The 27,814-nt window shown below is 56.0% G+C and overlaps 4 protein-coding genes across 6 annotated transcripts in view; 3 read left to right on the top strand and 1 right to left on the bottom strand.

Annotated features, from left to right (window-relative positions):
* Positions 1-3,100: 3,100 nt before the first annotated feature.
* The window catches only part of VTN (vitronectin), a 116,367-nt gene continuing 91,653 nt past the window's right edge, over positions 3,101-27,814 (top strand). The window contains exons 1-8 of one of the 2 annotated variants that reach the window (XM_063295218.1): positions 3,101-3,225; positions 4,066-4,185; positions 5,788-6,111; positions 6,717-6,856; positions 7,176-7,332; positions 7,539-7,691; positions 7,778-8,074; positions 8,523-8,679. In XM_063295218.1, the coding sequence (XP_063151288.1) occupies positions 3,165-3,225; positions 4,066-4,185; positions 5,788-6,111; positions 6,717-6,856; positions 7,176-7,332; positions 7,539-7,691; positions 7,778-8,074; positions 8,523-8,635 (1,365 nt within the window). In that variant the 5' untranslated portion in view covers positions 3,101-3,164 and the 3' untranslated portion in view covers positions 8,636-8,679. Of the gene's footprint in view, positions 3,226-4,065; positions 4,186-5,787; positions 6,112-6,716; positions 6,857-7,175; positions 7,333-7,538; positions 7,692-7,777; positions 8,075-8,522; positions 8,723-27,814 lie in introns of those variants that run through there. The other variant, XM_063295210.1, reaches the window with a different exon arrangement.
* On the top strand, positions 8,852-10,062 carry SEBOX (SEBOX homeobox). The gene is made up of 2 exons (XM_063291079.1): positions 8,852-8,884; positions 9,340-10,062. The coding sequence occupies exons 1-2, from the start codon at positions 8,852-8,854 to the stop codon at positions 10,060-10,062; spliced, it is 756 nt and encodes a 251-aa protein (XP_063147149.1).
* Positions 10,399-15,529, bottom strand: TMEM199 (transmembrane protein 199). Its single transcript, XM_063295345.1, has 6 exons — positions 15,328-15,529; positions 13,100-13,173; positions 12,502-12,591; positions 11,791-11,833; positions 11,103-11,215; positions 10,399-10,708 (listed from the first exon to the last, which is right to left on the bottom strand). The coding sequence occupies exons 1-6, from the start codon at positions 15,512-15,514 to the stop codon at positions 10,613-10,615; spliced, it is 603 nt and encodes a 200-aa protein (XP_063151415.1). The 5' UTR covers positions 15,515-15,529; the 3' UTR covers positions 10,399-10,612.
* Positions 15,944-27,796, top strand: POLDIP2 (DNA polymerase delta interacting protein 2). Of its 2 annotated transcripts, XM_063295262.1 has the most exons (11): positions 15,944-16,104; positions 17,589-17,670; positions 18,363-18,460; positions 19,022-19,118; positions 20,186-20,261; positions 21,406-21,513; positions 23,318-23,454; positions 25,426-25,452; positions 25,579-25,704; positions 26,779-26,858; positions 27,359-27,796. In XM_063295262.1, the coding sequence occupies exons 1-11, from the start codon at positions 15,959-15,961 to the stop codon at positions 27,471-27,473; spliced, it is 1,092 nt and encodes a 363-aa protein (XP_063151332.1). In that variant the 5' UTR covers positions 15,944-15,958; the 3' UTR covers positions 27,474-27,796. The 2 variants fall into 2 exon arrangements, with proteins under 2 accessions (XP_063151332.1, XP_063151337.1); XM_063295267.1 differs by lacking the exon at positions 25,426-25,452.

Below are 27,814 nucleotides of genomic sequence, written 5' to 3'. Positions count from 1 at the left end.
GCTGGGATGCTGTCGTCTCCTGCTGCCTTGTTATTAGCAATGCTTCTTAAGGCCCACTCAACCTCACTCTTCAGGATGTCTGGCTCTAGCTCACTGACCACACCGTCAAAGCTATCCCCAATATTGTTATCCTTCCTATACAGGTCTTCTGTATATTCTTGCCACCTTTTCTTGATCTCTTCTTCTTCTGTTAGGTCCTTGCCATCTTTGTTTTTGATCATGCCCATTTTTGCCTGGAATTTACCTCCAATGTTTCTAATTTTCTGGAAGAGGTCTCTTGTCCTTCCTATTCTATTGTCTTCTTCCACTTCCACGCATTGCTTGTTTAAAAATAATTCCTTATCTCTTCTGGCTAACCTCTGGAATTTTGCATTTAATTGGGCATATCTCCCCCTATCACTGTTGCCTTTTGCTTTCCTTCTTTCTTGGGCTACTTCTAGTGTCTCAGCAGACAGCCACTTTGCCTTCTTGGTTTTCTCTTTCTTTGGGATGTATTTTGTTGCCGCCTCCTGAATAATGTTGCGAACTTCTGTCCAGAGTTCTTCTGGGACCCTATCTACTAAGTCCAGTCCCTTAAATCGATTCTTCACCTCCACTGCATATTCCTGAGGGATATTAGTGAGCTCATATCTAGCTGATCTGTGGGTCTTCCCTAATCTCTTTAGTCTGATCCTAAATTGTGCAAGAAGAAGTTCGTGATCAGAACTACAGTCAGCTCCAGGTCTTGTTTTTACCGACTGTATAGATGACCGCCACCTTTGGCTGCAAAGGGTGTAGTCAATCTGATTTCGGTGTTGTCCATCTGGTGAAGTCCACGTATAAAGCCGTCTCTTAGGTTGTTGGAAGAGAGTGTTTGTTATGCACATTGAGCTGTCTTGGCAAAATTCTATCAGCCTATGTCCTGCTTCCTTTTGTTCTCCCAGGCCATGCTTACCTGTAATTCCAGGTGTCATTTGACTGCCCACCTTAGCATTCCAGTCTCCTGTGATGAAAATAACATCTCTTTTAGGCGTGTTGTCCAGCAGGTGCTGCAGATCCCCATAGAACTGCTCTACTTCAGCTTCTTCAGCATTTGTGGTTGGGGCGTATATTTGGATCACTGTGATGTTAGATGGCTTGCCCTGAATTCGAATTGAGATCATTCTATCGTTTTTTGGATTGTATCCAAGCACTGCTTTAGCCACTTTACTATTAATTATGAAGGCTACTCCATTTCTTCTGTGGTCCTCTTGTCCACAGTAGTAGTAGGAGAAAATGTAGAAGCAGTGAAATACTTTGTATTTCTAGGTGCAAACATTACTGCAGATGCTGACTGCAGTCAGGAAATCAGAAGACGCTTAATCCTTGGGAGAAGAGCAATGACAAATCTCAATACAATAGTTAAGAGCAGAGACATCACACTGACAACAAAGGTCCGCATAGTTAAAGCAATGGTGTTCCCCGTAGTAACATATGGCTGCGAGAGCTGGACCATAAGGAAGGCTGAGAGAAGGAAGATCGATGCTTTTGAACTGTGGTGTTGGAGGAAAATTCTGAGAGTGCCTTGGACTGCAAGAAGATCCAACCAGTCCGTACTCCAGGAAATAAAGCCAGACTGCTCACTTGAGGGAATGTTATTCAAGGCAAAACTGAAATACTTTGGCCACACAATGAGAAGACAGGACACCCTGGAGAAGATGCTGATGCTGGGGAGAGTGGAGGGCAAAAGGAAGAGTGGCCGACTAAGGCCAAGGTGGATGGATGATATTCTAGAGGTGACGGACTCGTCCCTGGGGCAGCTGGGGGTGTTGACCACCGACAGGAAGCTCTGGCGTGGGCTGGTCCATGAAGTCACGAAGAGTCAGAAGCGACTAAACGAATAAACAACAACCAGCAGTGAGCTGAATCCCCCAGCTCTCTTCCTGAAAATACACCTAGACGTCCAATCACAAAAAATAAGACCTTTTGTTGAAGTAATTTTAAACCTATAAGAAAACCAGTAATAGTGATAGAAAGGATCTCGGAGGCCATCCGGAGGAACCCTCGGCTGTAAAGCTGCCCAGCCACTGCTTGGACACTCCAGCCCAAGGGAGCCCTCTGCCTCTCTGGGTCAGCAGTTCCACTGGCCAACTGCTCTTCCCCCAATCCACTTGTCAGAATATTTTTCTCTGACCTCAGGCCACTTTTCCGCCTCCTGCTTTCTGGAATGCAGAAGAGCAGGCCGGGATCCCTTCTGGGAGTCTTTGAAGAGGGCCCCCTCCGCCTGCTCACCTCCTTGCAGCTGCCTTCTCTCCAGGATTGCCTACCTCCCGGCAGCTGCCTTCAAAGGCACGGAGGTCCAAGTAGCCTTTCCTGGCCTGGAGAACCCCTGCAATTGCCACGTGAGATGAGGGTCTTTCCTGAAGGAAGCGTCTGGCCCCAGAAGGGAGCGCGGCCTTTCTTGGCAAAATAAGCCTCAAGTCAGGATGGCGCCACAGAAACGGGTCCTGCCAGGCCCCTCTTGGGGTTCTGCCCAAGCCACCTGCTGTTCCTTGACTTGTGCTTCCTGCAGTGCAGCTGGACAGGGAGGGGCTCGTTTTCACCACGTCCCCCGAGACAAAAGCTGGGGATGCACTGAGCCTCTCACAGTCAAGAGGTTCACCCAACAATGCTCGCTGCATGCTCTCAGTGCCAAGAATGGAGCCTTACATTTCCCAGGCTCACAGGTGGGGGTGTGCAATTATAGTCTCTGTATCTCCTGCCTCTGATGCCTGCAGATATTTAGAACTGCAGCCCCCAGCAGCCCTGGCCAACTCTAACCCATGATCCTTTCAGTCTTGGAATCACTGCCCCCCCCCATGCCTTCCCCTGTGATGGTCAGAAAGGTTCAGGGAGGGGTGTGGAGAATGGCCCACAGAGAGCCCAGCTTCTCCTTAGCAAGCAACCCACAGCCAAGGCTACTGCTCTGCCAGGCTTCGGCTGGAGACAGACTGGCCCCCAGCTGCAAACTGCCCGAAGTGAGGCCAGAGATGCCAGGAGGAGGGCAGGGCAGGGCAGAGCGGTGAGCAAGAGACCCCAAGGCAGTGACCTCACCAGCCGTGTTTGCTCCCTTGAAAAGAGGAGGGGCCGGGCTGAGCAAACAAGCCTTTAGCACCGGGGGAGGCTCTGCAGCCCAGCCAGAAGCAGAGGGCCTGCGTCCAGCCACCATGAAGCTCCTGCACCTGGCACTGCTACTGGGCTGCCTCTGTGGGTCTTTTGAAGCTGAAGGTGAGTACCAGGACACCCCCATTCTCCGTCCCTCCCCCTTGCCCTGTCTGGGCACTGGGAGCCTCCCTGGAGTTCAGGAGGGCAAGAAGGAGCAGCCAGGTGCACAGAAACCCCCTGCCTCCTACCCACGTCCCCCACCCCCAGAGAGCAGAAGCTGCCCCGACACCCCGGATCAGCACAGCCCTCCCCGCTCTTTCAATGGGCATTTTGCTGGGGGATGGGATGGCCCTTAGCCTGGAGAGCTTGGTTTCTCAAGGATGTGATGAATCCTCGGAGGACACCATCTGCCCTAAAATGGTCGAACAGCTCTTCCGTGCTCAGAGGCGGCCCCGTTTGGACCAACGCAGAGGGAGTCAGGGCACAGTGAGGAAATCTGCCTTCACGTCTGGCTCATGGGGGTCCAGGAGGGACCCCTACTCATGCGGCTGGATCAGAACATCAGCAGTGTCTTGCTGAACCAGACCCCTGGCCCATCTTGTCCCGCAGCCTGTTCTCTTGGTGGCCCACCAACCGCACCAGGAAGCCCACGAGTCCCCCAGCAGAGGGTCTTAGGGGCAGCCCCACTGCGGCCAAGGCTGAGCCGCCGTCCCCAGGACTCAGATTAACACTGAGAGAGCTTCAGCGGAGCCCTGACCTGCCGCCACCGAGGGTCTCCTGCTGGCGGGCGTCCTGGCCGATTTGACCGTCCCCAGAAACAGGAGGCGGGTCCGGAGGGCTCCTGGGATTTGGGGAGCCTCCCCACCAAGGACCCGAGGCATTCCGGGTCAAACAGCTGAGCTGACTGAAGGCCCAACTGGTCCTCCCCGCTGCTGCCCACCCCCGTCTCTGTTCTTCTGCCAGAGTCCTGTGTGGGCCGCTGCGACGAGGGCTTCAACAGTCAGAAGAAGTGCCAGTGTGATGATCTCTGTGGGTACTACCAGAGCTGCTGCAGTGACTACGTCAGCACCTGCAAGCCCAAAGGTAGGGGGTAGGACACGCCCCTGCGGCTGGAGCCAGGCTCCCTGGCAGAGAAGGCGGGGAAGGGCCGGATTCCACATCAGGAAGATGGGGGGGGGGGGTTCGGGGCCTCTCCTTGCTTGCCAACTGAGCAGTGCCAGTGCCAGTGCCAGTGCCAGCGCCCACTTCCTTGCTCTTGGTCCAGGTCCAGGCAACTGGCCCCCCTTTCTTCTTGCTGGGGGGAGGAGGGGAAGTGCCTGCTTCTCCACGCCACCCTTGGGGCATGGTCCCAGCCCAGCTGCCCCACTCCCAGCACGCAATGCTCCATTTCGGACCAGCGGCAGGCCTGAGGCAGCTGCGGCTGGGCGCCATTCTTCCTGCTCTGCCGGTTCCTTGCCTAGCCTTGATTGGGAACTCTTGGATTAGATCCCTCTCCTCTCCTCAGCCAGCGGCAGCAGCCCAAGACCCCAATGTCTTTTTCCTCCAGGAAAAGCATCCACTGCCGTTTGCACCCCGTCCCCAGCCTGTCCGGCCCAGATTACCGCCTAAGCACATGGGAGGAGGCGGTGCCCAGCTGTCTAAGGGGCTCCAGAGAGCAGGGCTGCAATTGGGGGGGGCAAGCGGGGCATGTGCTCTGGGCGCCGTGCTGGGGGGGACACCAAAATGAGTGCTGGGGGGGTGCCAAAATGGGCGTGGAATCCATGTTTGCACCGGGTGACACAGACCCTAGTTGCAGGCCTACCTGGAGCCTCGCCTCGCCCTGCCTCAGCTTACCGGCCTTGCTCCAGCAGCGAGGCTTCAAGCCCAGCGGGCTAAATTTAGACAGGGCTGGGGCAGAGCAAATGGCCTCCTGGTGGGGTGGGCTGCTTAGGGAAAGGGAGCCAAGGGGCGCCGGGCGCCAGAGGAGACCCTGATGCAGTCCAGGCTGGGGCGCAGCAGGGAAGGGGGGCGGGAGTGGCCTTTCCCCTGCAGCCGCAGGAGTCAAGCTTGCCCCCTCCTCGCCGCAGAGAAGCCAGGAATGAAGGAAGGCCCAGGGCCGCAACTGGGGTGACCCAGACCCTAGTTGCAGCCTTGCCAGAGAGATGCTCTGTACACCAGGCAGCAGCAAAGGGGAAACAATACGAATCAACATGCCGTTAAAAGTCCCTCCCTCTCAGCCCAACTCACCTCACAGGTGTTGCTGTGGGGAAAACAGGAGGAGGAAGGAGTACGAGGTGTGTTCACCACCTTGAGTTATTTATAAAAGTAATAAAGGTGAGATTGAAAATAAATAAAATAAAAATAAATTACAGGCAGTGCTTGCTTGCTTTTGGTCTCCTGGAGGGTCCTTCAGTGATGAGAAAGGGCACTCTGCCCTCAGGGCTGCAACTACGGGGGCAAGCGGGGCATGTGCCCTGGGCGCCATACTGGGGGGGCGCCAAAATGGGCGTGGAATCCATGTTTGCCCCGGGTGATCCAGACCCTAGTTGCGGGCCTGTCTGCCCTGCCCTGCCACACAGTTTCAGACAGCCCTGAGGAGCCAGGCCTGGCCATTGGGTTCAAATTAGACTGCCGTGAGGGTGCTGAGACAGTCACCTGTGTCTGTCCAGCTGCCAACCTCTTGCTTCTGGTGTGCCCCCCTTACAGTGACGCGTGGGGATGTCTTTGTCCAGCCAGAGGATGACTACCTGGATTACGACTACCTGGCCAATGGCACCATCTTGGTGCCCACCAGCTCCACCCCGGTGCCCACGGTGAGCTTTGCTGAGGAGCAGGCCTGGACAGAAGCAGGCGAGGTGTGGTCTGTGGCCGGCATGGAGGGAGTCACCTGGGGCCCAGCAGAGGCTTCTACTCCAACCCAGCCAAGAGGGCAGGAGGAGGAGGAGGAGGAGGAGGAGGAGACCCTGTGCAGCGGGAAGCCCTTTGATGCCTTCACCAGCCTGAAGAACGGCTCCATCTTTGCTTTCCGAGGTAGCCCAGCTGGAGGGGAGTGGGCAGGGGGGGTCAGGGGCAGGCCAGTCCCACCATACGAAGGCGACCCTCCTTCTGGGTCCCTGGAGGAGCAGCGCCTCTTGGAAGAGAGGGGGGCTACCCCTGGGGGAGGGCTGCACACTCGGCATTGTCCCCCCCCCGGTGGAGAGGGGCTGCCCGAAGGCATTTGGCCCGGCCCGCAAGCCAAAGGGCCAGGGCCTCTTGCAACCCCCCTCGGCTAACGCTAAGATTTGCCCGCTGCTGCTCCGCACTTTCGTCTCGTGATCAGCGCCGGGAGCTGCTTCGCGGAGGTCCGGAAAGGCCCGGGCCGGCTCTGGAAAGCTCCAGGGTGGGGCCGTCGCCCCGGGGAGAAGCCGGCTGGCCGGCGAACCTTCCGCTTTCGTTCCGCCCGGCTCAGAAGGGTTCCGGGGGGCGGGAGACCGACGCTTTCCGCGGCGGGGAGGGGAGGGTTGCCGCGGCTCTTTACGCGACGGCCAGCCTGGCTCGGGACATGAAAGGCCCCGCCCGCCACCCGGCACGGCCCCTCGGGAGAGGACGGCTCCGGGGGTCTCCGAGCGCCTCACCCACGGCCCGTCTCGGCGCAGGGAAGCACCTGTACGAGCTGGACGAGAAGACTGTGAGGCCGGGGTACCCCAAACTGATCTGGGACGTGTGGGGCATCGACGGCCCCATCGACGCCGCCTTCACCCGCATGAACTGCCAGGGCAAGACCTACCTCTTCCAGGTAGGGGGGAGACCCCGCCCGCAGCAGCGGCGGCGGGCCTGAAGGCTGGCCCGGCCGGTGGGGGAGAGGCGGGCGGTGGGACCCCCAGGCTGAGGCCGCCTGCTCGGCGGCGCCCGCTCCCCCTTCCCGATGGCGTGCGCGGGGCGGGAAAGCCGCAGCTCCGAGGCTGGGCTGGGCGCTCCCCTCCCGCTCCGGGCCAGAGCGGCTGCCTCGGGCTGGGAAGGCGGCGGCGCGCGCGGGCTCTCGGTTCGGGGTGGGGGCCTCGGTCCGGCACGCTCAGCCCACCCCACCGCCCTCCTTCCTTCCCTCCCTCCTGCAGGGGAGCCGCTACTGGCGCTTCGACGAGGGCGTCCTGGAGGACGGCTTTCCCCGCAATATCTCCGAGGGCTTCGAGGGCATTCCGGACGACCTCGACGCCGCCCTCGCCCTGCCCGCCGAGAACTACTTCACCAGCGAGCGCGTCTACTTCTTCAAAGGTGCCCGTCGCTGGCGGGTGGAAGGGGCCGATGCTCCTGGGCCAGCGAAGGGCCGGCACGCACGCCCCCCCACCCGCCTGCCTCCGAAAGGGTGGGCCGGGGGCTCCGGGAACGGGCGTGTCGCCCCTGGACGGCGCTCGGCCGGTCTCCCGAGCTGAGCTCCGCCGGCCCTGCTGAGCGTCGCCGTGGGCGTGTGCTGTTCGCAGGGAGCCGGTACTGGTCCTACGACTTCACTCACCAGCCGAGCCGCGAGGAGTGTGAGCAGACGTCCCCCTCGCTGGTCTTCGACCACTACACGGTGCTGCAGCACGACAGCTGGGAGGAGTTATTCCGGCTGCTCTTCAGGGGCCCCAGGACAGGTGAGCGGAGCGGCTGGCCGGGCTGGGCCGGCCGCAATTCCTCCCCGCCAACAGCGCTCCTCACTAGCCCCTCTCCCCGTTGCCAGGTGAGGCCAGCGGACCGCACTTCATCGGCCGCGACTGGCAAGGCCTGCCAGGCTGGCTGGACGCCGCCATGCTAGGCAGGATCTACCTGGCCCAGACCCCCTCCAGGACGCTCACCCGGCGGAAGACCTCCCGCCGGTACCGCAAGAAGTACCAGCGCCGACAGCGCTGGGGCCGCTGGAAGTCGCCGATCTGGGATGTGCTGGGCGGGGGCAGCTCAGAGTCCTCGGACCGGGACTGGCTGCTGCTGGGCAGCTCGCCCTGCCAGCCTTTCCAGAGCGCCTATTTCTTCGTGGACGGTGAGTCGTGGATCCCTCCGCCCCCTCCCACCGGCACAAAGAGCAGGAGTCCCCACCCTCTGAAAGTCTCCTTTAATCCACTTATGGAACTCATTGCCATAAGTTGGGAGGATCTCCATTTTTCCCGAAGCTGCCACATGGCAGAAGCAGTGGACTACAAGTCCCATTACTCCTACTGGCATGTGCAACCAGTGTGGTGGCTGGACTTAAGGATGCGTGTGTCCACGCTCCCAGGTTTGGGAGGGCAAAGGCCGCAGTCCCTCAACATCTTTACTGTATAGAGGTTACTGCATTTTCCGCATTCCCACATAACGCTGAACCTGCATTCGCACAACCTGAAGCAGAAAAGAAACTCACAAACAGATGGGGGGAGGAGAGGGGTGTTGGGGAAGGGGTGCTGCTGCGCCGTGGCTCTTGGAGCTGACCACCACTTGCCTTTCTCTTACAGACCAGTACTACCGGTTCAACCTGCACACACAGCAGGTGGACCGGGTGCGCCCCAAGTATCCACGCCCCATCGCCAAATACTGGCTGGGTTGCCCATCGGAGGATCTGGCCTGAGCTCAGCCACAGACCCCGCTGGACCTGCTCACTTGCCAAATAAAGTCTGCTGACTTGCCAAATAAAGTCTAGTGCCCAACCACCCTGTTCAAGTCTGTGTCTGCCTCCTTGGACAAGGGGGAAGGAGTGGGTCCTAGAGCCCTCCCTGCCAACCTCACTGGAACCCCAGGAACAGGACCCATCTTGGGTGGGGAGCCGGGGGGGGGCTAGGCGACAATGAATGGCACTGACAGCATGCCCCCTGACCAGGTGGGTCTCCAGGCCAGCAGCACCCATAGCACCCTACTCCCAAAGATCATCTTTGGGAGTAATCCCCCCCAAACAGTCCCTACCTCTCCTGAGCTGCAAGGGGTTGTGAGTAACTTCGAAGACTGCCCAGGGGGAGTTGTCCAAAAATGGCCGGGATAGGGAAAGCACACCCCCGGTCTCGAGGGCAAAGCCGCCAGGGGTGGGGGCCGTTTTTGCAGAATGACCCAGCTTGAGGGGCAGGTCAAGGAGCTGGACGGGGGGCCAGGGTGGGGTCGATGCGGAGGGATAAAAGGGTGAAGCGCAGCCGGCAGTGCGGGGCAGCACTGCAACCAGCAGCCGGATGGGCCCAGCGGAGAGGGCAGAGAAGGCGCACATCTTGCTCACTGCACCGCCCTTTTCGTCCCGGCTCAAGGGCTGCACAGCGACCGCCGACTGAGCCCGAAGCAGGTACGTAAACGGGGTGGGCCACCCCACCTGTTCTCAGCGCTGCCGGTCGCGCGGGGCCCAGGAAGAGGAAGCAGACCACCTCCAGCCGCGGGCAACTAAGCGAGCTAGAGCGCATCTTCACTGCCTTGCCCTACCCAGACCTCGGCACCCACGAGCGCCTGGCCCAGGTGAGCAGCTGCGGAGGACACGTGAAGTGGCGCCCCGCTGGGCGCCTGGTCACTCCTGCCTCACCGCACCCTTCCTCTACCCCCTCCCAGGTCTGGTTCCAGAACCACCTTGCCTGGAGGACCAAAAACAGCACTGCCCTCCGTCGTCGCCCCACGGCCCTCCGCGACCGGCAGCCCAGCCCGGGAAGCTCCATTCGCAAGCCCACCGCGCTCCCGCCGCTGCCCTGCAGCTGGCAGGCTGTGGCGGGGCCATCCCAGAGGCTCCGTCGAGAAGCAGGACGAGGCCACCTCCTGGACCAGCCTTTCGGGCTGCTGGGCGACCCTTCCCGGACCGCGCACCTCTCTGGGGCCCACCTCAGAGCCCGTCTACAGCGCGGCGCTGGTAGCCAACTTCCGGGAGCCCTGATGCCGGGGAGGACAGCGTGGGGAGCACCGGCATGGCCAGCCCACACCTTCCCCCCAATCCATCCCATGTTGGCACGGCACAGCCCCGGGGGGGTGGGTCCTTGCTGCAGGCCGCAACCTAAAGACCCCCCCCCCGCCACTGCCTCTGGCCCTGCTTAGCTTTTTGGAGTCAGCCAGGGGTGGTTAGGGGCTGCCCCTTGCTGTAACCGGAGGGCTAACAGGAAATCTATTTGACGGGCAACAAAACCCACCCCCATAACCTTCCGTCCATTATTTCCCCTCCCTGCATGTTGCTAAGCATCGCAAAGAAGGGCGTGGGAGCGACCCCAGTCCCTTCCCCTCAAGCAGCAGCAGTTTTCATGCAGAGGCTGACATGGCATTTTTGTGAGCTGCCTTTTATTGCACACCCCAAAGATCCACTGCCAACACAGGAAACCCGACTCCAGCACAGAAGGGAGAAGCCCCACACAGGTGTCGGCCTCCCTGGGGAGGAGGCGCCGTGGTGCAGACGGAGGATGTGGTCAGAAGGAGCAGGACTGGCGAAGGCAGAGTTGCTCCCCTCTCCAAAGGAAGCTGCAGGGGTGCTCCCTCTTCTCGAGCGGCCTCCCAGGGACCTGTGGACAGTCGCGGGTCCTGATCCCACCTCCCCGAGCCTTGGAGGAGGAGCCAAAGGGACGGCCCGAAAGGCCCGTGGAGGCCAGCTCCCAGCCTACAGCTGCCCCAGCTCTCCTTCCAGAGTCCGCACCATCACGTAGAGCTCTGCCAGGCCCACCACGGAGGCTGCGATCACTGCTGAGAGCACACGCTGGAAGGAAGGGGGGAGGGGATCAGTTCTGTCTCTTGCGCACTGGCTGGGACGTGCCCCGGTGCTGGTGGCAAAAGGTACACGGGCCACTGCACAAGGAGCTGTAAACAAGCCACCCGCATTTTAGCTCAGGGTCGTGCCAAACCCACAGCTGGCCTGGTAGCTTGTGGGGCAGCAGCAGGGGTCCTGCAATGTCCACTGGGTTAGTGGAGTAAACCACGGTTCGGTTAAGCAACCACAGTCCTGTAGGGGGGAAGTGGCGTGCGCTCGCAGGGACTGCAAGAGCTTCGTGCTCAGCCTTCCTGCACCGCTGTGGGCACACCCAACTCAGGCTGTAATGAGCTGCCTTCGTCCCAAAGGGGATCAAAGAGCCCCGGCCACAGCTGTTACTCACCGCCGCCATTTCGGAGAAGACGTACTGGCTGCCCAGAAAGGCACAGACAAACGTGGCCCCCACAGTGACAAGGAAATTGACCACGGTGATGATCAAAGCTTTGGATGACCTGACTGGGAAAGGAGAGAGAGGTGAAAAATGGAGTGAGGGAGCCCAGAGAACAGCAGCGGGCCCCTCTGCGGCCACACCTGCCTGCGATGGACGAACTCCTGGCAGCCGTGCCCGTGACTGAGCTGGGAACTGAAAGGGCCTTATCCTGTTTCAGAGGGAAGCCCAAGGAGCAAGGCACCCACAGCTGCCCTCCAGAGGATGCTGAACAATGGCTCCCAGCAGCCCTGCCCCACCCAGCCCCACGCAAAGGATGCTGGGACCTGCAGTTTCAGCAGTGCCGGGGCAGCCACAGATGCTCCAGCCCCGGATTAGACTGCATGCCACACGGTCTGCACTCTTTGGTCCTCCTTTCCTTCCCATTCACGCTTCCAGTCTTGATCTTGAAATGCACTGCACTGAGTATTCATCAAGGGGTCTCCTCGATCACCGCCGCCAAAAGTTGCTAAAGGGCTCCTAGACGTGCTAGTTTCAGTTCACCAAAGGATGCTATTTGCACCCGGGGAGGCACAAGTGCACCCTCACTGAGAAGCAACAGACCTGCCTGCTCAACCGCCTGCTCCTCCGAACAGGGACTCACCTTGCCTTCCCAGGTCTGCTAGAGGGCCACAGCGGCTCAGTTCCTGAAGGAAGGAGAATGGCAGGGTCACTTCCCAGCCCGCTGCCCCCTCTTCAGCTAGCCAAGAGCCCAGTGCTCTGCCCTATCCTGAAGGGGGCCGCCGATCCATCCAAGGGCCCCTGCAAGGAGCAACTGCTCCCCGGATGCCCTGGCCTGCACCGTATGGGATCACTGGCCGAGCTATGGGATCTGCTGGTCCAGATGTTCAGAGGCACGCTATCCCTGTCCTGGTCAGTGCAGACCAGAAGTCCCTCCCTGGAGCACCAGCACAGGGAAATTCCAGGGACTGAGTGGGCCTTCCTGCATGCAAAGCAGAGGCTCTGCCACTGGGCTGCAGCCCTGCTGCAGCAACTGAGGTCCCCTCATGCAGTATCAGTCCTCAGATGGCCGGTGCCAACACTGTTTGTGCTGAATGGAAGACCCTCTCTGGGGCCATTTTTCCCCAGCCCTCGCAGGTGACTGGACTATGGCCCCTGTGGGCATTCTTCTCTCCTACATCAGGCTGCATTTCAAATACATCTTCTTTGCGCTGCTGCCCTCGTCAAAGGGGCTGTCCTGAGTTTCTCAGAGGCCAACACAGATGGCCTCAGGGTCTGCAGAGAGCTTAGGGAGAAAACCCTAGTGGGCTGGGCCAATGACGGGCGTGGCTTTAACGCGGGGAGTCTCCCTGACCTGGCAGTTGATGTTCCTTGTCATCTGCTTGTATTCTTCATTTGCCAGCTTAGCTTTGATCTCCTCCAGCCTGGCTACTAATTCTGGGTTCTGAAACAGAAAGACACACCCAAACCAATTACGGGAACAGAGACACGTTTAGCGAAAACTGTTCCACTCTATGCTGCCCTGGTCAGGCCCCACTTGGAGTCCTGGGTCCCGTTCTGCGTCCCCCGGTTCAAAAAGGGCAGCAAAAAACGGGAGCAAGTTCCGAGGAGGAGGAACGCTACCCAGATGGTGCGGGGCCTGGAAACCAAGCCCTCTGGGGACCAGTGAAAGGATCTGGGTAAGTCCAGCCTGCAGAAGGGAAGGCGGAAGAGAGATACGATGGCAGCGCTCAAATATCGGAGGGGTCGTCACCCAGAAGAGGGGGCGGGCTCGTCCTCTGTTGCTCCAGAGGGCAGGATGAGAACCGGGGGAACGCCGCAAGGAAAAGGTTCAGCTGAGACATCAGCAGGAACTGTTGGACTTAGAGCTGTCAGCCAGCGGAAACTCAGAAACTGATTATTTTTCTGTCACCTTGGAAATTAGGAAAAAATTAATAACGCCTGATACGTACCCTGGGTGGCTTTGTCACTTCAGGGAGAAAGATTTCACTGCCTTCCAACAGTTCATGAAGATATACCTGAGAACCTTGGAGCGAGACAACAGAATTAAAGCAAACGCTTCTGTTAAGAATTCTGGCCCTTAACAACTGCAGGGCAGGCAGTGGAATATGCTGACACACCATCGGCATTCTCACGCCAAGCCGGGTGGCATACTTCCAACATAATAATCAAGCAGACCCTGGACCTGGCATTACGTGGAACGCAATGAAAACTGTGATTGGATGGGAACCTGCAAGTGTAGCAATTAAGAATGCGCCTTTGACCTTAGAAAGAGTCACCCCCAAAATTTCATGCCTCCCTGGGACAGCCCGATGGTGAAAAGCCAGGCCTTTCTCAACTCTATGTCTGCAGGACTGTTAGTTATAGCTTGCTTTTTCAAAGTATCAGAGAAGCTTTCCTTAAATTAATCCCAATGCCACCATTATTTTTTTAAAATGCAACAGTGCTGAACCTCTCAGCAATCAAGCGTGGCAAAATAAAGCACAGGCCACCTGGAAAACAGAACATTTTTGACACCTGAGGAGCCACTTATGACCTTGGGACCATTACAGAGAAGGCCCAGGGCTGGCCTTCTGCCAGGCAGTTTGGGTGAGTCCTGGAAACAGGCACATCCTGAAGAGCAAATAGATAGTGGCACACTAACGGGATGAACTATACAACATGTTACAGAATCTTGTACACATACAATCTTGAAATTGTATAGGTGTACAGTCTCATAGATATTGATATTAAATTGCAGGGAATATGAACCATAGGCTACTTTCTCAGAAGATTACTTAAAAATTTGTAAGTATCAATTTCTTACAGAGCTGCAATTTAAAATCAGTATCTTTGAGGGTTTCTTTTTTTTTGAACGCCTTTGAGTTAGACTCCTGGCGACTGCCTAGACAAGTCCCTGCACTTTTCTTGGCAAGGTTGTTCAGAAGTAGTTTGCCCTTGCCACCTTCCTAGGCCGAGAGAGAACGACTGGCCCAAGGTCACCCAGCTGGCTCTGTGCCCAAGGCAGGACGAGAACTCAGGGTCCCCCGGTTTCTCCTGGTGCTTTAGCCAGTATCCCAACTGGCTCTCCCATCTTTGAGATTAGGGTTAGTATTTTGGAAGGGCTCTTTCCTGGGCGATGTTTCTAACTGTTAGCCGCTCAGAGCCTTTTGGCATTGACCCTCCCTAGTTCTTTGGGATAAGGGCAGGGCCTTTATCCCTGCACCTTCACACTTGTAAGACGGATGCCAGCACTCTAGGTAGGCCAGACTTGGAAACCAAAGTCACGAATCCTAAAACTGCTTTCATTATAGGGCGACAGTAAGAGAGCCATGCAACTCTGAAGGGGCCTCCTCCTCCCTGCCTTTATCCTCAAGAGAACCAGGAGGGTCAGACAGGAATATATAGAATAGTAGCAGGAAGGAACTAATTAAATAAATGTTATCTTTGGGGAGAGAAGTTGATTAGGAGATATATATATATATATATTTCATATATATATATAAAAGGTCCCCTGTGCAAGCACCGAATCATGTCTGACCCTTTGGAGGGATGCCACTTTCGTGACTTTTCTTGGCAGACTATAGCTGATTTGCCATTGCAAACATCTTTTAATATAAGAGGGAGCAACTGTATTTAGTGATTTTTATAATGTGCCAATGGAATGATTTATAGAAATAATGTGATTTTGGTTTAATATAGTGAGGGATTGATTATGGAAAATTGTTGTATATTCTTGCTCTGAAAAGTCGGAAGTCACCTCTTTTTGTAATTTTGAAAATTTTCTCTTGTGTTTCTACACTCTTTTCATTTTTTTTCTTTCTAGTTTTTTGTTCTTCTGTAGCTTTTATCGTTGCTTGAAACTTAATAAAATTCTTATTAAAAAAAAGGGAGAGAGAGAGCACCAGGAGGGTCCGGGCTGAGACACTTCCCCGAATTACGGCTCTGCCCCGGACTGGGATCTCTCTTACCGGGCCGCTGCCTGGCGGCGGCTCTCCCGCCCCACCTCCAGCCTACTCCACGCCCATCCCCCTCCCGGCTCGCCGCGGCCTCCTCCCTCTTCCTTCCCGTCGGCAGGAGGGAACCAGGCACGGACCGCGGGGTCGACGAGGGAGGGCCCGGCCCGGCCTCCCCGCCCGGCCGGGGGCGGTGGGAGCTGAAGGGCCCAGGCGGAGGGAGGGGAGCCGGCGCCGAGACTCACCGGGCGCCGGGGCGCCCTCCTCCCGCAGGGCTCGGTGGAGCTTCCGGACGAGCGCGAAAGGCAGGCCGCGGTCGCCCTCGGCTAGGGCCGCCGCCAGCTCCGTCCTCAGCGCTTCGGGGACGCGGCCCGGCGCGAAGCTCGACAGGAACCGGCGCAGCGCCTCCCCGGCCCGGAGCGACGACGCCATCTTGGCGGCCTGGTCACGTGGCCCGCGGGGCCGCCCGGCCGAGGAGGGAGCGTTGCCGGGAGACGGGAGCGCAGAGCAGTAGAAGAGAGGACACCTCATCCGCCGGAGCGCGCTTCCGGGTCCCCTTGGCCCGCATAGCCTCCCTTCCCGGGGGGAGAACTGCCCTTTCCAGCCCGTGCCTATTAGACTCCGGGCAGCTGTGCGGATGAATCCCACGAAGAATCAGCGCCGAAGACGCAAGCGGCCCACTCGGCGGCGTTGCAAGGGCGTCCTGAGACGCGTACCCGGAAGCTGCCTATCCGACGCCGAGACGCGCTCTAACCTTCGGCGGCGCCATCCGACGGCGTGCGCGCGGGGCCAAAGACGCTCCGCGGAAGGGCCGCGCGGGGCATTGTGGGCGGCCGCGGCGGGCCCTCGGAGACGCTTCCTCGCTCGGGCCGCGGAATGGCGGCGGCGGCGCGGAGCCGGTGCTGGGCGGCGCTGGGCCGGGCCCGGGCCTCCTCCTGCCTGCGCTGGGGGCTGCGGGGCCCGGCCTGGGCGGCGCTGGGAGCAAGGCCGGAGCTGCCCCCGCGGCGCTGCCTCTCCTCACGGTGGGTGCGGGGCCGGGGGGGCAGCCGCTCGGCTTCCGCGCCCGCTCAGCCCCCATGGCTCGTTCCGCCGTGCGGAGCGCGGGGGCCTTCCCGGAGGGTCGCCCGCGCGGGCGCTGGGCGGGTCCTGGAGGTCATCCAGCCCACGCCCGAGGCGCCCCCTCGCCTGGCAGGCCGGGCTGCGCGCCTCTGCCCGTCCCGGGCTCTATCGGGGGCGTGCGCGCGGCCCCGGACGCCTCCAGAGCGGCAGGCCATGGTCGCTCCTCGGCGTCCCAGGACGGAGGGCCCTCTCAGCTGCCGCTGCCCGGGTCCAGCAGGCGCGCCTCTTTCCGCCGTTCTGCCGCGGGACCCGGGAATAGGCTGCGGGAGCTGCTCGCTGTGCCCGCCGAGGGCCCGCACCTCTCGCGGTGGCACTCCCGAACCGCCCCTGCCGCCCTCCCCGTGGCGGGGACTCTGAGGGCGGCCTGGCTTTGGTGGACGCCGCCACCTGGCACGGAGGGAGGGGGGTGGTCCAACTCCGGAGCCTTAATTTTGGGGCAAAATCGTCTGGCTCCCTCTCGGCTGGCTGCGGGGGGTGGAGTGGAGGGGTGGCAGCGAGGGGGACAAAGGAGGGGCGTCTTTGGGCACTGCTCAGTGCAGACCCCGGCAAGGAGCTGTAAGAGAATGGGTATATACACAGCCTGGTGTCGAGGTTAAGGCACCAGGCTAGAAACCGGGACGCTATGAGTTGGGCACAGAGCCAGCTGGGTGACCTTGGGCCAGTCTCTCTCTCTCAGCCCCAGGAAGGAGGCAATGGCAAACCCCTTCTGAAAAACCTTGCCAAGAAAAGTGCAAGGACTTGTCCAGGCAGCCGCCAGGAGTCAACACTGACTTGAAGGCACCCAAAAAAAAAGTGTATTCCCTCATATTTCTTCCATTCATCTCCAGCCCTGGGTGTCCAGAGGTATGATGCTCTTCAATGTGGAGGCTTCATTTAACTGTTGTAATAAATATCTAAGTGTTCCAAATTTTGGAAGATTATCAAATCTCACAAGGATTCGTAGAAGGAATAGTATTTGGCAGCTTCCCAAGATATGGCCATATAAAGTTTTCTAAAAGAATGTTAATGTTGAGGTGGTGGGCAAGCACACCTTATTGCTTGCCATATTGCTTGCCAGTGCCAGGTTGCCGATTCCCTGTTTATATCATGATCTTCAACAGCTATTGATGATATTGTAGTTATTTATGTAAGGGTTTGGCAACTGCTGCTCTGTGAATGTATTCTAAGCTAGTGGTCATTGTGACTGCAATTAGCTTTGTGGTTAAACTTTAACAAACTGCTGTTTTCACAATGACCCCTTGGTATTCCAGTTGCCAGACTGAGCTTGACTGCTGGGGTCTGAATGATGAACTTGAGTCTCGAAGGCCAGTTTGGATTCTGTTATTGCCCGATCATCCTTTGGAGTTATGCCAGGAGAGCCTAATGTCACTTTACTCCCACCCCCTAGGAATCGCCCTGAGGGCAAAGTGTTGGAGACAGTGGGTGTCTTTGAAGTGCCGAAGCAGCATGGCAAATATGAGACAGGGCAGGTGAGTGAGTTTTGTGGATGTGTAGATGGAACAGTTTCAATCTGATACCACCAAACAAGCATTAGGTTGACTCTGATATTTCAGGGTATTGGTCTCTGGGTTTTCTGAGCTGGGTCCAAGCAGAAGCTTCTGCAGTACTTTTCTTAATGCATCTGTTGATTTCCTGGTTGACACTGTAAAGAGGAGTCACCTTCTCACAGTCCGCATAACATGTTTTGTAAACAATTCCTTGCTTGGTGGTCTGCGGTGAGTAGAAATTGCCTCCCGGCAACTAGAAAGTGAAGAAGTTGCAGCTGAAAATAACATTATGGGCTTTTGAAGCTTTGACTGCCTAAAGCAATTAGAATAGATTTGGGAGGATTGTCGGGAAAGTGAAAGAGTTGAAGGGTATTAACATCTCTAGGCTGCCCTGAATTATGTGTGTCCTGTCACAAGCTGAAATTCTGACCTTCTGCATTGTGTAAAATTTCAGCTGACAGGAACGGAGTCCTTGATCTTTCAGTGCCTCCCAGCCTTGGAGATAGGTAACAGTGAGCTCCGTTGAAGCTGGATTTCTCCTTTCCTAACATTAGATCAGTAGAGATGTTTTTCTTCCCTATTCAATAGAGACATGTTGCATTCGGCCTCTCAGGACCCCAGGGCACCCCTTGCCCTGGCTTGTCTTGACCCCTTTCTTCCACCTTCTCTTGCAGTTGTTTCTCCACAGTATATTTGGATACCGGGGGATTGTCCTCTTTCCTTGGCAGGCCAGGTTGTACGACCGAGACATTGCTTCCCCTGTACCTGAAAAGTAAGAATTTGCAGTTGCTCAGGAGCCACCAGTCATGGAGGTCGCAGGGGGAATATTTAGAAGCCCCCATGTACCTTATTGTGATGGGCTGCAAAGATTTCCAAGAGAATGATGGAGGAAGGCTGCAGAGATGAAAATAACTGATTTTGAAATCTGAATAAGTTGCGGATATGTGACCTCTTATTTTGTGTGACACAATTTGTTTTTATTATTTTTGTAAAGTAGAGTCAGCATCTGTTCCTACAGGGACTTGCTGGCTAAGTTTTGACAGAGGGCAGAAGCAATGCGGGTTTCTTGCAGGGGACGGGAGGAGCAACTGTTGTTTGGACAGGCAGTGCTGTGTTGGGATCTGTTCGGTTTCCTTCAGACTGTAAAATACTAATAGGTGGGTTTTCCTAAATGTAAAGTGGAAAACGCGTGTGCCTCCTTAAGGCATGGGGCAGTTCTGTGCCCACGATGCCCGGCTCTACGCAAGGGGTGGTTGGCTTGTTGCCAGTGAAATGCAGTTACTGTCCGTCTGCTAGCGAAGCAGCTTTTTCAGCACAGCCCATCTTGTTCCAGGTGTGAGACTGCAGCTGGACACGGGTCCAAAGAGGTGAAAGGCAAGACCCACACGTACTATCAGGTCTTGATCGATGCTCGCGACTGCCCACACATAGTAAGTGCTTCAGGTTTCCTCCCTCCCTCCACGGTGGTATGGATGAAGGTGGGAGTACATAGCTGTTATTGAGGACGGCCCCTCCCAGCTAGCTAGTCTGACAGCTCTGAGCTGCAGAGAGTGGCAATTTTGCAGCCTCTGCCTGGGGAGCCACCATCCCACCCCCACGTACCTAGGTTCCCCCATCAAAGACATCTCTTGCCTTATCTCTTGCTATTCTCAGAAAGCTTAAATGTATTTATTTTAAAATTTAGGTTCTACCTTACTGTCTGTGCAGTATTCAGGGGGGATTCTAGTAATCAAACAGGCAAACTACAAATCACAGAAACAAAACAGTGCAAAACTGCAATCAGTGTTACTGAGGTCAAAGTTACTTCAACCAACACACGCTTGGGGGCAAAGATGGGTTTCCATCCTTTTCCCAAACACTGGGATGGGCGAGTTAAATACACATTTTGGAGGGCATTTCATGCCTCTGGATCACAGAGAAGGTGGCCTTCTGGGCACTAGGCAGGCAAGCTTTTGGCAGCAGGGAGTCTTTGGAAAGGAAATGGAAACAAATAAGCTCATTTAGCAGATAGGAGTAGATAAAGCCTTTGAGGTATTGGAATTAGAGAAAAGCAAGAATTCTAAAATAACAACAGACTTTTGAGAACTTTGATCCCAAAAGGCAGCAGTGGAGACGGACAGATCGTGAACTTTCCCAGGTCGAGAGCATTCTGCAAGCGGGTACCCCCCATGCAGAGGCCCTTTCCCTGGCAGCCTACCCAACATTGCCTCCCGATGTGATGGGCCACCGCTGCTAATACCATGGGAGTTCTCACCCCTGTATCGGGGGCACTGGGTATGGGGAGACTGCCTAGCCCTGAACTCTGGAGTCCTGGCAATGGGTGGATGCAGGAGGCACAGCTCTTGAAAGAACAACGTGACCATGAGGTTGGAATCTGGCCAGACTATCCCACCCCTTTCCCGTCAGTCTCGTGCAGGTTTATTCAGATCTCAGTCCCCCTGTGTCTGCATGCATTGGATTGCAGCTTCACGTCCTGCCCTTCCTGTTTTTCCCTCAGTCTCAGAGATCCCAAACAGAAGCCGTGACGTTCTTGGCCAACCACGATGACAGCAGAGCCCTTTATGCAATCCCTGGTAAGCCAAAGAGGGCAAGGAATCGGGAATGCTCAGCCTTAAGAAAAGGTGGCTGAGAGGGAGATGGTGATGCCCTTGTCTCCTTGAAAGGGTGGGACTCAGAGGAAGACCTGTTCCAGAGTGCAGAATGTGAAATAATGCCATCAACCTACAGTAAGGCGGTTGCCGATTGAAAGTTAGGAAACCCTTCCTAGGAGTAAAAGCAGTTGGACAGGCACATGCCGACCAGAGAGGGGGTGGACTCCCCTTTACTGGCTGTGTTCAAGCAGAGGCTGGACAGCCACCAAGCTGGAAGGCTTAAAATTGGATGTCTGCCCTGAGCAGGACTTGGTATCCCCTTTTGTCTCTACATTTCTGTGACCTTGAATGTCCCCCTTGGCCGGCTAGGAGAGGCCAGAGAATGCTGGCTCCGCCCCAGGTGCTCTGTAAACACTTGCTGCCTTCTTGGAGCAGAGGGCTGCCCTGCTGCTCTAAGCTGGAAGGAGGGGTGAGGGGATGCGCGGTCTGCTGTGGCTGCTGTTCCTGTCTTCCCTGGTGAGCGCAGATGCTGACAAATCACCCGGTGGGCTGGGAGTGCCGATCCACTGGGTGCTTTGGTCAGGTTCCCTGGTTGCTAGTTGCAGAGATGGAGAACACTGGAAGCAGCTGGCTCAATAGTGGGGGCGGGGGGAAGAACACAGAGCTGATTTCACAGGTGGGCAGGCAGACATCGTCCAAAACAATTAGTAAGTGGAACTGGAAAATCTGGAAAATACTCGGTAACCAGATTCCTGAAAGGAATCCACGAGGCCGTCGCATGAAATGCATTGCTTCTCCCCAGAAGAAACCTTTGTACAAAGAAATGGGGAGAAGGAATGCATTTCATGCGACGGCCTCATGGATTTTTACTGGCACCTTCACAGTTTTTCAGCGTATGCCATCAGTTGTGGTATAGTACACATCTCAGGGCTAGGAATCTCCGGCTGTCTCTGACACGGGCAGGATTATGCCCCGGAGCCGAGGTTAATGCATACTCACCTGCCCCAGTTCTCCACCACTGGCCTTTCCTGCTTAGCAGCCTTAGAAGTCTCACAGCAACTTTTCTTCTGGGAACTCAGTCCGTTTTGCGACTGAGACAAACGCTTCCCTCTGGGTGTCTTTCTAGGACTCGACTACGTAAGCCATGAGGACATTCTCCCATATTCGTCCACAGACCAGGTGCCCATCCAGCACGAGCTATTTGAACGGTTTCTCGTGTATGATCAAGCAAAAGGTAATTCCGCCTTGCAATTCCCGGAGCAGGGCCAGCCTCCGGAGGGGGTTTCGGGAGCGGGAGGGGGCAAGACGATTCCGGGGGTGCACCAGCCCCGCAGACCTCCTTGTTCCCTGCCCCAGCGGGAAGAGCTCTGGGCCAGCTGTAGCTTGAGGCTCTGTGTACTGATTCGGGGTCTGGTTCCACTGAAGAACATCAGAGGGGCAAACGGGGAGGGCAGGTAGATAGGGCTGCCTGGGGCATTAGGCTAAGCTGGCTTGGGCCCAGCCGCATCTGGAGCCAGGCGAGTTGTGAGAGGCGTCTCCTGGGAGGCGTGGCGCCCTGCCCGCCTTGAAGAGAAGCAGCTGAGGCAGAAGCTGCCCGAGGTGCTGTGCCCAAACTGAGCCACACGGGGGGGGGGGGGGTGGCCTGCCGCCCAGCATGCCGCTGGGGGAGTGTGGTTTCCCCCTGGGGCAGCGGCTGCTGCTGCAGGCCGTGGCAGGAAGGCAGTTGGCTGGGCTCTCGGGAGCAAGAGGTGGACCCATCCTTAGGTGGGTTGCAGCCTGTGGGAGGAGGAGTCTTCTTGGCCTCCGGATGAGGGGCTGGGCCTGGGGTCTTCCCTGGCTGGCGGACCTCCAGCTAGGAGGCAGGCAGTGAACGGTGCAAAGAGCAGAATGCCTCCAAGGGGAAAGGCAGGGGCAAGGTGCAGCTGCCCGTCAAGACGCGCTTTCCTGGTGAGGGAAGATTGGACGTATTGCAGGACATGTGTTTTTCTGCTGCTTCTGGGGGGCTTCCACACAACAGCATGGAACAGAGATATTGCAACGATAAAATTATCAGCACATCAAACCAAACGCAACTGGTATTTGTAGTCATAAAACCCTAGCCTCACACACTGTTAAGCAACAAATGCTCATCACCTACGCAGGTACAACTGCCCGTTCTTGCCTTAGTCCCCAAACACACCTTGAAAAATTCACGTACTGAAACGTTTCCCAAAGGTTAAGAGGGGCGGTGCGGCTCTTCTATCTCAGCGCACCCTGCGAGGATGCTGAGCAGGCCCTCTCTGCAGGCACGTTGGGTGGGCAGATCCGCTTGGAGTAGGTAGCGGCCAAGCCATGCCACCGCTACCTTGAATTGCCCCTGGAAACAAGCCAGCAAGCCCCGCAGCTCTTACAGTCCTGGTGTGACGCAACAATACTGGTCTGTTCTGGTTAACATGCCGTCTGCTGCACAACTGCATGCAGCAGTTGTGGTTTCCAGGTGGTGTTCAAGGGCAGCCCCATGTCAAGCACATTACAGTAGGAGTTGAGTCATCTGGAGAAAAGGACCTGCTTTCTAGGAGAAGGCAAGAGATGTATTGGGAAGAAACGCCCGGCTGGAGGAGAGCTGCTCAGCCCCGTGGGATCCAGATGTGTCAGCGGGGGTGTTGTACAGTTTACCTTTCTGAGCATAGCCTGTTCTGCCTCCTGGAGCCGGGGGCCCCTGTGTGCTGCATGACTCTTAGACTTTTCAGATTGAAAGGGACCTTTGAGCCTCCCCGCAATGCCCAGTTCAGAGGTCCACGCTGAAGTGTTTTTGTTTAGCATGTGGCTGGCCAAATCAACGGCCCAGCACTTCCCCCGACCTGCTGAAAGCTGTTTGTGGGTCCTGCGCACTGTGGTGGTGATGTTGTTGGAACTGCTCCCCCTTCACTCAGCAAGAAGCAAGCACCGGTGTGCCCCCCCCCATTTTCTCCTGAAGTTGATTTGACTTACTGCAGTTGGGTGTTTCTGTGGGCAAACGTTCTCTCTCCTGACAGCTTCCCCTTCGCGCTTTTGTTTAGCTCCTCCCTTTGTGGCCAGGGATACGCTGTGTGCTTGGCAGGAGAAAAACCACCCATGGCTGGAGCTCTCTGATGTGCACCGGGAGACCACCGAAAACATCCGGGTCACTGTCATCCCCTTCTACATGGGCATGCGGGTAGGTGCTTGTCTCTGTGCCCGGGTCCCCAGAGGCCTCACCTGGCTTCCTGGCGTCTCTCTGCGTTTGAAGGAGGAGGAAAAAGTAACCAAGGGCAGCGATAAATGATAATACAAAGAAGCGGAATGCAGTTAACAAAAAAAATGCTGGAATGTGAAGAAGAAAAAGAAAATAAGTTAATAACACAAACAATTAAATATTCAGTGGTGTTAATAACACAGAAACAATTAAATATTCAGTGGTGTTCAAGTCTTAACACAACCAATTCAACCAACCGTAAAATCCCACAGCATTGCCCCAAAGTCAGTCCAGGCCAATGCATGTGGCTCCCATCCAAAAATTTAGGTCCACTAGAGTAGGGTTTCTCAACCTCAACAACTTTTAAGATGTGTGGATTTCAACTCCCAGAATTCCCTAGCCACCATGCTGACTGTGGAATTCTGGGAGTCCACGCCTTAAAAGTTGCTGAGGTTGAGAAACACTGCGCTAGAGTCTTTCCACTCAAACAAAAGCATTTTCTCAGCTGCTGCCTGTGCACGATAAATCCAAAATAGTTCACACTTTTTCCAAGCATTTGTTTATGAATGTAAGAATATTAAACCATAACAGTGCCAAACAAAAGTCCTTTCTACCATACTGCATTTCTACCATATACATGTTGCAATCCAATTCTTGCTATAAATCCTCTGTGCTGTCCAGCATATATAAAAAAGAAACTTTTCTGGAATTAAGTTAACCTGAATGTCATACAACACTAATTTAACATTTTTTACTTCCCTGAACCATTTGTTAGAACAGGGTATCCCAATTCGGTATTCCAGATTACTGTATCTTAATACGACTTTTCAGCAATCATCGTCCTTGTATTTCTACTGTTACATTAGTTCCAGATCTTTGATTTGTGTGTTTTGTTTTTTATAACTTGTTTTTTGTTCGCATTCATCTTTATTTCTTTGCAGTAGTACTAAATAAAAATCAACTTTAGATTTAGGGATTTCAAACTCTTTCTAACAATTTGACTAGTTTAGGAACTTTAGTGCAGCTAATTCACGGCTTAACTGTACAGTCAGGAGATGTTTTTATTGCACATACTGAGCAGTCTTAGGTAAACAAACCTGTTTTTGCAGAACATCAGCTGTGTTGAGAAACTGATTATCAATAAACAGGTCTAAAGGTTAAAGCCTTTTTTTGCCCATGAACTCCGGGAAAATGGTTTGCCAGCCTCAAGGCTTGAACTGTTCTGTGGTGTCAACTTCTTGTGAGAGCTTGGATCAAATTTGAACCTTGTTGCCAGCAGGGCTTGCCTGTGCGTGCCTTGAGATGCAAGGGAAGAGCTCTCTGGCCAGGACACGACTTGGCTGTTCCTGTTCTGGGCCTCGGGTGGGGTTTCATCTGTGGGTCCCAGGCTGGGCCAGCAGCTTCCCCAGGCACCACCCATCCAACTCGGCCATTGCCGGTTTGAAAAAAGGCTCCCAGCTACAGGCACCTGCAAATGAACCAGGCTGGCTTTTTCCGGACCCAACCCCAGGGTCAGAGAGCATCAGAACTGAGTGCGCTTGAGGCCAGGGAGGCAGGTCAGATGCCTGGCAAAGCTCTGGAGCAGGGAAGGCCGGTTTTCCACCTCTTGTGTCTGACCCCTTTTTGAAAAGGAGCTGGGTGACTCCAGGCCACTCACACGCTCTCCACCCCAGGAAAAGACTGCCACGGGCAAACCACTTCTGAAGAGTCTTGCAGTGGCCAGGGGTCAGGACTGACTCAGAGGTGCGGAAGCTGCCCAGAGTCACAGACAGACACGCACACAGACACACGCACACACACAAGACTAGCCTGCTGTAGATGGTTCTGGCCTGTCCTGCTTGGCCTGGTGCGAGCCCTGTCCCCTTTGGGTTTGATGGGGGGACTGCGTAGCACGGGGGGGGGGCAGGGCTGCCATTTAGCCCTGGGAAACCGGCCTCTCTCTTCTCTTGACAGGAAGCGCAGAATTCTCATGTCTACTGGGTGAGTGTTTTTCCTACGGGCGCCTTTGCGGATTGGGGCCTGAGAGGCCGTGCTCTGTCCTCGGAAGGGTAAGGGGGGCCCCTGGCCCCTCTGATTGGGGGCCCGCACTCTCTCTCCCCTGCCCAGTGGCGCTACTGCATCCGGCTGGAAAACCTGGACAGTGAAGTGGTGCAGCTCCGGGAACGGCACTGGAGGATCTTCAGCTTGTCGGGCACCCTGGAGACCGTCCGCGGCCGGGGAGTCGTGGGGCGAGTGAGTATGGCGGGTGGAGCGGCTCGCGGCAGCTGGGCCACTGGGACGCTTGTGCTGGCGGGGCTTTTGCCGTGGGGAGGAACGGGGCTCCTGCTGCTGCTTAAAAATAAACTTGCATTAAGTATTTCAAAAAGGTAAAAACTAACAGAAACTAACATAGAATAAAGATGAGAGAGAGAAGGAAGACGGCAAAGCCAAACGTGCAGAAAAAAGAAAACAGAACTCTGATCTTCCTTACAGCAGTTCTGAGTATAAATTTACCTCTTCCTCTGTGGTTACGACGTGACTCTTTTTTCTATAATCTCTTTTTTCTAATCATCAAAATCACAAATCAAAAGGAAGAAACGGGTTTACTTCTTAATGAACTGTTTGTACTTCCCGCGTCTTGTGACTTTGGATGGTATCAGCTCAGTCAGTCAGTCAGTCAGCTAAATAGAAAGAGGGCCACCCGCCTTCCACTCTAGGCCTTGGAACTGCGCTTCTGCTGAAAAGAGGTGGTTTGGGGAAACTTCCTAAAAGCCAGGAGGGAGGGGGCCAAGCACATCTCCAGGGCATTCCTTCAAGTTGGGGCCATGGTGGAGAAGGCCTGCCTTCTGCTTTTCTTCTATCAGCCCCTGGAAGACAAGAGACGATTCCCCCTACTCCCTGGGCATAGTGTTGATGTGGGGTGGGGGAAAAATACTGTTTCATCCACAAGCAGAATTTTTTTAGGGACAACCCCCCCCACTTTAATTCCTGCATTCTGTGGTAGCAGGGGATAATAAGTCAAGATGGGATCTACAATTGACTAGACGCACATGGGGCTTGCAAGATTAAACAGAGAGGCGTCATAAATAGGAGGAGGAAGGAATATGAGGTATGTTTGCCGACTTGAGTTATTTATAAAAATAATAAAGGCGGGATAGAAAATAAAATAACATGAGAAGTCAGTCTAAAGGCTCGAAGTTGCGATGAAAACCACTCGGGCAGCAGACATGAGCGCACCACCTCCGGAGAGCTCACCCAACCTTTCGGCAACTGCTGCGGGGCCGGAGGAGGGCCGTTCCCGGCCGTGACGGCTCTCTCTCTCCCCAGGAGCCTGTCCTGTCCAAAGAGCAGCCGGCCTTCCAGTACAGCAGCCATGTCTCCTTGCAGGCGTCTAGCGGGCACATGTGGTGAGCCTTGGGGGAAGCAGCGCTGGGAGCCTTCCCCGCCACTTGGCAGGGAAGGGAGGAAGCTTGTCTCACCCTTGGGGCGCTCAGCTGGGCACGCACGGTGCTCTGCGACCTGCGCCTGAGCAGAGAAGGTGGGGGGGGAGAAGTGGTTCTTCCCTTCCAGCTGCTGGGACTCCCGGAGGGACGGGGGGAGTCTCAGTGTGCAGAACATGCTGCTGCAGGACGGCCTTCCGGGAGCTCTGCATCTCGGCACCAGCTGGCAGTGGGGGGGTGGCTGCAGCGCCCGCCCGCCCTCACCTGGTATGGGAATGGCGCGTCGGACTAGGTCCAGTGCTGCACGGAAGGGGCCCTTTCAGGAACTCAGCAGGTGAGATGAGGAGGACTAGCAGTAGCCTTCTCCGACTGGTTCCTGGTAACGTATCGCAGCATTTCCTTAGCGGCCAAGTGCATCGTTTGTCCGTCTCACTGAGGCCTCACCTTGACCCCTCCTTCTTTGGCAGGGGCACATTTCGCTTTGAGCGGCCTGACGGCTCCCATTTTGACGTCCGGATCCCGCCCTTCTCCCTGGAAAGCAATAAGGATGAGAAGACGCCCCCTTCTGGCCTCCACTGGTAGTCTCAGGAAGCCAGCTCCCTCCAGCCCCTCTGGACAGTTTTCCTCCCACAAGCCCCCAACTCCTCAAGGGCTGAAACTAGTTCTAGGTTTTACAGGGAACGTTCCTCCCACCCCCATTTCCATCTTTAACAGTTGCTGAGAGATGGGCTCGTTTGGACTCTGAGGTGAGTTGACTGGGCAGTATTCTCCCTCTGGCCACAGTTGGGGCACACAGAACAAAGCTGCCATGGACAGAACCCGCAAAGCTCTCTGAAGGTGTTGTGTGGACTCTTCTGGATGCGAGGTGGTGTGTTTCTTCACTAAATAAACCAGCCTCCCTGTTATAGCTCCACCTTCCTTTT

The sequence above is a fragment of the Candoia aspera genome, chromosome 1 (assembly GCF_035149785.1).
Source record: "Candoia aspera isolate rCanAsp1 chromosome 1, rCanAsp1.hap2, whole genome shotgun sequence".
NCBI classification, from domain to species: Eukaryota; Metazoa; Chordata; class Lepidosauria; order Squamata; family Boidae; genus Candoia; species Candoia aspera.
This window is presented reverse-complemented; position numbering and strand designations above follow the sequence as displayed.